We start from the raw sequence: 9,264 nt of genomic DNA, 5'->3' as shown, positions 1-9,264 counted from the left end.
AAGTAATCACTACAATTACATTTGTTACTTTTTAAAAAAAACCCTACAAGGTGCTGGCCTTGGCTGCTGCACATCTGAGTAGCCTAAAACAACATTAAAAATAAACAAACATATACAGAGGTAGTAGAATAATTATTTTTATTCATAAGATAGCAATGGTGGTCTCTCCGCTGGTAAGGGTGGTGGGGAGGGTGGCTGAGACCACTACTCAGATCTTTGCACGTTAAACCAAGTGCAATCCCCCCCACTGAGCCAGCCAGCGTAATCTCTCTCACTCAACAACCTCCCAGACCCTGCCCTGCCCCCAGTTCAGGGACACGCACTCAAGCAAACATTTTCCTCTGAGATGCCAGAGAGGGTGGTGGAGGCCACTTTGTGTGCCAAGTACAAACACTGTGTGTGCATGCACGCACGCACACACACACACTTAGTCATCTTTCACCTCCACAGTTCTTTATCTCCATTCTGCTGCTGCCTCCTTCTCCTCTTTTATCCATGTTCTTGACCTCCGGCTCCTGTTTCCCTCCACTCCATTCTTCACCACCACTATCCATTTTTTTAAACAATTGTTTTCTCCACTCCGCCCCGTCTTACTCTCCGTCTCCTCCCTCGTCGCCTCCTACCCATCCACAGAGCATGAGGGAAGAGCGACGCTGCACAGAAGCCCAGTTTGAGGCACATGATTTTCCACATGGGCGGAAAAATGGCAAATGCAATTCAATATAAACAAGTGTAAAATTATGCATATTGGAGCAAAAAATCTGAATTTCACATATACGCTCATGGGGTCTGAACTGGCGGTGACCGACCAGGAGAGAGACCTCGGGGTTGTAGTGGACAGCACGATGAAAATGTCGACCCAGTGTGCGGCAGCTGTGAAAAAGGCAAATTCCATGCTAGCGATAATTAGGAAAGGTATTGAAAATAAAACAGCCGATATCATAATGCCGTTGTATAAATCTATGGTGCGGCCGCATTTGGAATACTGTGTACAGTTCTGGTCGCCTCATCTCAAAAAGGATATTATAGAGTTGGAAAAGGTTCAGAAGAGGGCAACCAGAATGATCAAGGGGATGGAGCGACTCCCTTACGAGGAAAGGTTGCAGCATTTGGGGCTTTTTAGTTTAGAGAAAAGGCGGGTCAGAGGAGACATGATAGAAGTGTATAAAATTATGCATGGCATGGAGAAAGTGGATAGAGAAAAGTTCTTCTCCCTCTCTCATACTAGAACTCGTGGACATTCAAAGAAGCTGAATGTTGGAAGATTCAGGACAGACAAAAGGAAGTACTTCTTTACTCAGCGCATAGTTAAACTATGGAATTTGCTCCCACAAGATGCAGTAATGGCCACCAGCTTGGATGGCTTTAAAAGAAGATTAGACAAATTCATGGAGGACAGGGCTATCAATGGCTACTAGCCATGATGGCTGTGCTCTGCCACCCTAGTCAGAGGCAGCATGCTTCTGAAAACCAGTTGCCGGAAGCCTCAGGAGGGGAGAGTGTTCTTGCACTTGGGTCCTGCTTGCGGGCTTCCCCCAGGCACCTGGTTGGCCACTGTGAGAACAGGATGCTGGACTAGATGGGCCACTGGCCTGATCCAGCAGGCTCTTCTTATGTTCTAACCACAAATCCCCCCCCCCAAAAGTAATGCCCCAAAGTAATGCTGGAAACATTACAGTTACTCCACAAAAGTATTAAAATTACTCCTAGTTCTATTACAATCAAAATGTAAAGGAATTACCCACTCGTTACTCAAAAAAGTAATGAATTACAAGTAATTTGTTACTTGTAACTAGTTACTTCCAAGCTCTGGCTTCCTTCATCATTGAGTGCTACAGCCTCCTTTGCCCTGAAACTGCAGGGCCCCACACATGATCCAAAGGGGGGCGGAGGCTGTTGGGTTGTGTGAGTTTGGGGGCTTGTGTGTCTGAATTATTACCATCTATTCCAGCTCCCTAGGACCTCCACTCCTGCAAAATGTTGCAAAAGACTGAGCAAGTGTAATCCCTTGCAGGTTCCTATGGGCCAAAAATGAAATGAATTTGCAAAGATTCCATGAATAACTTGTGAACTTTTTTTTCCCATAAAGAAAATATAACATTAAATATAACACAGTTTTATACGGTTCTCAGCTTCCAAATACTTCAAAGATCCTTGTCCGTGTTAGGGTTGCCAGGTTCAGGGCCTGAGACTGATCCTGTATCTTTAGGAGAAGGGAAAGTCAGCCAAGTGCCGGTGTTCTTGCAACTCTGTAATGGGAAAAACCAGAGCTTGGAAGATTACTTTTAAAAAGTAATACATTACAGTTACATGGCCCAGAAAGTAGTAATTACCGTTGCAATTACAATTGCTCTGAAAGTAACTGATTGCTTTACTTTTCCTCCAAAGTAATCACTACAATTACATTTCAGTTGCTTTAAAAAAATGCCTGCAAGGTGCTGGCCTTGGCTGCTGCACATCTAAGTAGCCTAAAACAACATTAAAAATAAACAAACACATACAGAGGTAGTAGAATAATTATTTTTATTCATAAGATAGCAATGGTGGTCTCTCCGCTGGTAAGGGTGGTGGGGAGGCCATTACTCAGATCTTTGCCCGTCAAACCAAGTGCAACACCCCCCACTGAGCCAGCCAGCATAATCTCTCTCACTTAACCACCTCCCAGACCCTGCCCTGCCACCAACTAAGGGACACTCACTCAAGCAAACATTTTTCCGAGATGCAAAAAAGTTAAAATACTGCAAATGCAGCACAGTAGCCAGAGAGGGTGGTGGAGGCCACTTTGTGTGCCAAGTACAAACACAGTCTTACCTCTCCCTCTCCCTCTCCCTCTCCCCCCCCCTCCCTCTCTCTCACACACACACACACACACACACACACACGTTGTCATCTTTCACCTCCACAGTTCTTTATCTCCACTCTGCTGCTGCCTCCTTCTCCTCCTTTAGCCATGTTCTTGACCTCCAGATCCTTTTTCCCTCCACTCCATTCTTCACCACCACTATCTGTTTGTTTAATAATTGTTTTCTCCACTCCACCCTGTCTCACTCTCCGCCTCCTCCCTCATTGCCTCCCACCCATCCACAGAGCATGAGGAATGAGCGACACTGCACAGAAGCCCAGTTTGAGGCACATGATTCTCATCCACAAATCAGAGGAGCAGATGACTTCCCCTGCTCCCTCCCCAAGTAATGCCCAAAAGTAATTCTGGAAACGTTACAATTACTCCACAAAAGTAGTAAAATTACTCCTAGTTCTATTACAATCAAAATGTGAAGGAATTACCCACTCGTTACTCAAAAAAGTAATGAATTACAGTAACAAGTTACTTCCAAGCTCTGGGAAAAACCACAAGGTGGAATTCTCCCTTCACCCTCCACAACTTTTAAAGATACAGAAGACCTCTTGGAGGCTGGGCCTGGCAACCAAGAGGTCTTCTGTATCTTTAAAAGGTATGCGGGGAAGGGAGAATTCCACCTTGTGGTTTTTCCCATTACAGAGTTGCAAGAACACCTGCACTTGGCTGACTTTCTCTTCTCCTAAAGATACAGGATCAGTCTGAGGCCCTGAATCTGGCAACCCTATTTACATCCCACCCTTCCTCCCAGCAGGAACCCAGGGCGGCACTGGAATCTTACTTTATCTGTAAGGGAAGGCCCTACAGCTTAGTGGTAGAGCATCAGCCTTGCATGCAGAAGAGCCCAAGCCCAAGCCCGTGTCTCCAAGAAGGGCTGGGAATGTCCCCAGCCTGAAATGCCGGAGAGCTGCTGCCAGTCAGTGTTAACAATACTGATCTAGATGGACAAGTGGCAGCTTTCTCTTCCTGTTCAGTTTTTCCCTGTGCTTCTTAGGTGGAGGAACTCTCCACTTGCCCTTCTTTCCGAGTCTCGTTTTCACCTGCTTTGTGTTTTACAGAAAGAGACTTGTGTCGTTTGGAGCTGTCGTCCACTTCTTTCCATAATTGTTTCTGATCGGCGAGTGTAATCCTTTGCGGGATTTGTCAACAGGGCCTGTTGGTCCTTGGAAAGAGCGAGGAGATGCTTCAATTCCTCTTGGAGACTGTGCTGGGGCTCAGATGGAAGAAGGATCGAGATTGTGAAAGGGATCGTGATGACCAGTCCGAAGACCGTGACAGAGATCGAGACCGTGAGAAAAGAGGTCAGAGAAAGGATTTGTCTCCATCAACTAATTGTTTGCTCATTGCTGGTGCTGGGTTGCCCCATCTAAAGCCGACTCTACTTGTGCAGGGTATTAATCCATTTACAAACCTACCTCATACACCTCGTTGTTATGAAATCTTGAAGAAACGGCTTCAGCTCCCTGTCTGGGAATATAAAGAAAGATTTACTGATATTCTGATCAGACACCAATCTATTGTACTTGTTGGTGAGACCGGTTCCGGCAAAACTACTCAGATCCCTCAGTGGTGCATTGACTATCTGCGGTCACTGCCAGGACCGAAGAGAGGTGTTGCATGTGCCCAGACCAGAAGAATCGCTGCAATGAGCGTGGCACAGCGAGTTGCTGATGAAATGGATGTGATGTTGGGAGCAGAAGTTGGTTATGCTATTCAATTTGAAGACTGTTGCAGTGCAAAAACTATTCTGAAGTACATGACTGATGGTATGTTACTCCGGGAAGCTATGAATGAGCCTTTACTGGAATGTTATGGAGTAATAATTCTTGACGAAGCCCACGAAAGAACCCTGGCTACCGACATTTTGGTGGGAATTCTGAAAGAGGTTGTCTGATTTAAAGTTATCATTATGAGTGGCACTCTTGATGCTGGCAAATTTCAAATTTATTTTGACAATTGCCCTCTCCTCACTTTCCCTGGCCGGACATAACCTGTCAAGATCTTCTATACTCCAGAACCAGAAAGGGATTACTTCGAGGCAGCTATTCGTACAGTAATCCAGATTCATATGTACGAAGAGGAGGAAGGAGATATTCTCCTTTTTCTTACTGGACAAGAATAGATGAAGCCTGCAAGAGGATAAAGCGTGAAATCGATGATCTGGGCCCTGAAGTTGGTCGCATCAAAATCATCCCATTATATTCAACACTTCCACCACAGCAGCAGCAGCGGGTTTTTGAGCCTCCCCCTCAAAAAAGAACAAATGGTGCAATAGGACGAAAAGTAGTTGTGTCAACTAATCTCATTGAGACATCATTGACAATAGATGGTGTTGTATTTGTCATTGATCCTGGATTTGCCAAGCAAAACGTATACAATCCTCGTATAAGGGTAGAATCTGTCTTGGTCACTGCAATAAGTAGAGCTTCTGCTCAGCAAAGAGCTGGCCGTGCTGGCCGTACTAGACCAGGCAAGTGTTTCCAACTGTATACAGAGAAGGCTTACAAAACCAAGATGCAGGACAACACCTATCCTGAAATTCTGAGGTCCAACTTGGGTCCTGCGGTATTACAGCTGAAGAAACTCGGCATAGACGATTTGGTTCAATTTGATTTTATGGACCCACCTGCTCCAGAATCCTTGATGAGGGCTCTCGAACTTTTGAATTTCCTAGCCGCTTTAAATGACGATGGAGACTTGGCTGAACTGGGATCCATGATGGCAGAATTTCCACTCCATCCACAGCTGGCTAAAATGGTTATTGCAAGTTGCAACTACAACTGTTCCATCGAGATTCTACCTATTACTGCCATGCTCTCCATCCCACAGTGTTTTGTTCGCCCCATGGAAGCCAAGAAAGCCCCAGATGAGGCCAAGATGAGGTTCGCCCACATCGATGCAGATCACTTGACGTTGCTGAATGTCTACCATGCTTTCAAACAAAATCATGAATCTGTAGATTTAATCAAAAATTGTTGGTTTAATCAACTGCTCCACAGAATGAACTAGACCAATAGTTCCCAAACTGTGGTCCGTGAGCATGTCTGTGGAGTTCTGGTTGAAGGCAGGAGACAAAACATCCCTTCCACTGTTCATTATTATGATTATTAATTTTATTTATTTATTTATTTATTTATTAAATTTATATCCTGCCCTTCCTGTCAGAAGTAGCCAAGGGCAGCAAAGAAAAACACTTAAAGCACTCTAAAACATCTTTTAAAAAGACTTTAAAACATATTAAAACATCTTTAAAAACATCTTAAAAAGCAATTCCAACACAGGCACAGACTGGGAGAGGGTCTCTACTTAAAAGTCTTGCTGAAAGAGGGCGGTCTTCAGTAGGTGCCAAAAAGATAACAGAGATGGCGCCTGCCTAATATTCAAAGGGAGGGAATTCCACAGGGTAGGTGCCGCCACACTAAACGTCCGTTTCCTATATTGTGCAGAACGAACCTCCTGATAAGATGGCATCTGCAGGAGGCCCTCACCTGCAGAACGCAGTGATCGACTGGGTATATAAGGGGTAAGACGATCTTTCAGGTATCCTGGTCCCAAGCTGTATAGGGCTTTGTACACCGAAACCAGAACCTTGAACTTAGCCTGGTAGTTAATGGGCAGCCAGTGCAACTCTTTCAGCAGCAGGGTGACATGTTGCCGATACCCTGCCCCAGTGAGCAGTCTCCCCACCACGTTTTGCATCAGCTGCAGCTTCCAGACAAACCTCAAGGGTAGCCCCACATATAACATATTACACTAATCCAGCCAGGAGGTTACAAGTGCATGGATACCAGCGGTCAGGCTATCCCGGTTCAGGAATGGTCACAGCTGTCTTACCAGCTGAAGCTGGTAAACGGCACTCCTAGCCACGGAGGTCACCTGGGCCTCTAGCAACAAAGATGTATCTAGAAGCACCCCCAGACTACGGACCTGCTCTTTCAGAGCGAGTATGACCCCATCCAAAGCAGGCAACTGACCAATTATTCGGACTCAGGAACCACCAAGCCACAGTACCTCCATCTTGTTAAGATTCAGGATCAGTTTATTGGCCCTCATCCAGCCCACCACCGAGTCCAGGCAGCAGTCCAGGGCTTGCACAGCCTCTCCCGATTCAGATTTTACACAGAAACGTAGCTGGGTATCATCAGCGTACTGCTGACACCTTGCCCCAAATCTCCTGATGACCGCTCCCAAGGGCTTCATATAAATGTTAAACAGCAAGAGGGACAAGATGGTACCCTGCAGCACCCCACACACAACGGCCAGGGGGTCAAAAGACAATCACCCAACTTATTCTGTGAAAATGACCCTGGAGATAGCATCGGAACGACTATAAAGCAGTGCCTCTGATATCTATCTCACCAACTCAATTCAGAAGGATACTGTGGTTAATGTATCAAAAGTCACTGAGCGATCAAGCAAGAATAACGGGGTTGCACTGCCCTTGTCCTTCTTCCAATAAAGATCATTCATCAGGGTGACCAAGGCCGATTCAGTCACATAACCAGGCCTGAACCCAGACTGGAATGGGTCAAGAGAATGTTTCATCCCAGAGTACTTGCAATTGTTGCGCCACAACCCTCTCAATCACCTTCCCTAAAAAGGGAGTTTTTGTGCCCGGGCAGTAATTGTCACAAACCAATGGGTCCAGGATGGGCTTTTTCAGGAGCAGTTGGATCACCTCCTCTTTCAGGGGACTGGGACCACTCCCTCCCACAAAGACGCATTGGCCACACTCTGGATCCACTTGGTCTTACCCCCCTCGGCAAGCTTTAATAAGCTAAGAAGGGCAAGGGTCGAGAGGACATGTTGTTGGCCGTATTGTCACAAGCACCTTGTCCACGTCATTAACTGAAACTGATCCCAAGAGGTTGCAGCAGGCATGTACTGTTCACCTCACTGGGGACTACAGTAGCTGTGGATGGGGCATCAAGATTGCTACGGAGGTGAGCAACTTTACCCTCAAGGCGTCTTGCAAACAATTCACAGTATTCTCCCCCGTGTGGATTTTTTTATGTTCATTAAAGTTTGTGCTCCACCTGAAGCTTTTCCCGCATACTGAGCATGTATATGGTTTCTCCCCTGTGTGGATTCGCTGATGTGATTTAAGGTATGAGCTCCCAATGAAGCTTTTCCCACACTCTGAGCATGTATATGGTTTCTCCCCTGCGTGCACTTTTAGGTGGATAGCATGGCTTTTACTGTGACTGAAGCTCTTTCCACACAGGGAGCATGTATACGGTTTCTCACCTGTGTGAATGCGCTGATGCAGAGTAAGGCCTGTGTTGCGCGTGAAGCTTTTCCCACACACCAAGCATTTAAATGGTTGCTCCCCTGTGTGGATTCTTTGATGGGAATTAAGGCTTATGCTGTGACTGAAACTCTTCCCACACAAAGAACAGGTATATGGTTTCTCCCCTGTGTGGATTCGTTTGTGAGACCTAAGATCTGAACTCCCTCGGAAACTCTTTCCACACTCTGAGCATTTAAACGGCTGCTCTTCAGTGTGAGTTCTTTGATGCGATGTAAGGTCTGTGCTCCGTCTGAAGCTTTTCCCACACTCTGAGCATTTGTATGGTTTCTCCCCTGTGTGGATTCTCTGATGTTCATTAAGGTGTGATTTACGACTAAAGGTTTTCCCACACACATTGCATATACTCCTCTTCTTTTCATTGTCTGTCTTTTCCTGGATTGTTTTTTCATGGAAGTTAGCATCTTCAGACACACAGAATATATTTCCCCTCTCCTCTGTTGCATCAGTCTCCCTCCTTTGTTCTTCCCCTTCAGTACATGTGGCTCTTTCCAAGGATACTGTGCATGGCTCTTCTTCATTCCTGTTCTTCCACTCATCACCTGCTGGATGAAAGAGAGAAAACTAGTAAGATCTCAAGGAAGAAATGAAGCCTCCAATCAGGGAACAAACACAATTAACTGTTGTTGTGAACACCAAAATGAAAGACAGATTTGCCCAAGTACTAAATGAAAATGGAAACGGACTGCCTTCAAGTTGATTCCGACTTATGGTGACCCTCTGAATAGGGTTTTCATGGTAAGCGGTATTCAGAGGTGGTTTACTGTTGCTGTCCTCTGAGGCTGAGAGGCAGTGACTGGCTCAAGATCACCCAGTGAGCTTCATGGCTATGTGGGGATTTGAACCCTGGTCTCCCAGGTCGTAGTCCAACACTAACCACTACGCCACACTGGCTCTCTAAGTACTAAATAGGCTTTGCTAATTGGCATTAACTGACAGTGAAGAGTGCCGGGGTCTCTGATATTTAATGCGATTTTAAGTGTCTCCAATATAGGACCTCTAGATAAGGACTCCGTCTGCACAACCCAAGGGAACACAAAATATTCAAAACACTGCAAGAGCGCAAAAATGCTTAACATGCTTTGGCTTTGGATATTGA

General features: G+C 45.7%; 1 protein-coding gene and 1 pseudogene across 1 annotated transcript in view; one reads left to right on the top strand and one right to left on the bottom strand.

Moving 5' to 3' along the window:
* Positions 1-3,423: 3,423 nt before the first annotated feature.
* Positions 3,424-9,264, bottom strand: part of LOC133378931 (uncharacterized) — a 31,903-nt gene continuing 26,062 nt past the window's right edge. Inside the window, exon 11 of the mRNA XM_061613545.1 lies at positions 3,424-8,710. Within this exon, the coding sequence (XP_061469529.1) occupies positions 7,761-8,710 (950 nt within the window). The 3' untranslated portion in view covers positions 3,424-7,760. The remainder of the gene's footprint in view (positions 8,711-9,264) is intronic.
* Positions 4,038-5,866, top strand: LOC133378932 (ATP-dependent RNA helicase DHX15-like; annotated as a pseudogene).

Source organism: Rhineura floridana, chromosome 3 (genome assembly GCF_030035675.1).
Source record: "Rhineura floridana isolate rRhiFlo1 chromosome 3, rRhiFlo1.hap2, whole genome shotgun sequence".
Lineage (NCBI taxonomy): Eukaryota > Metazoa > Chordata > Lepidosauria > Squamata > Rhineuridae > Rhineura > Rhineura floridana.
This window is presented reverse-complemented; position numbering and strand designations above follow the sequence as displayed.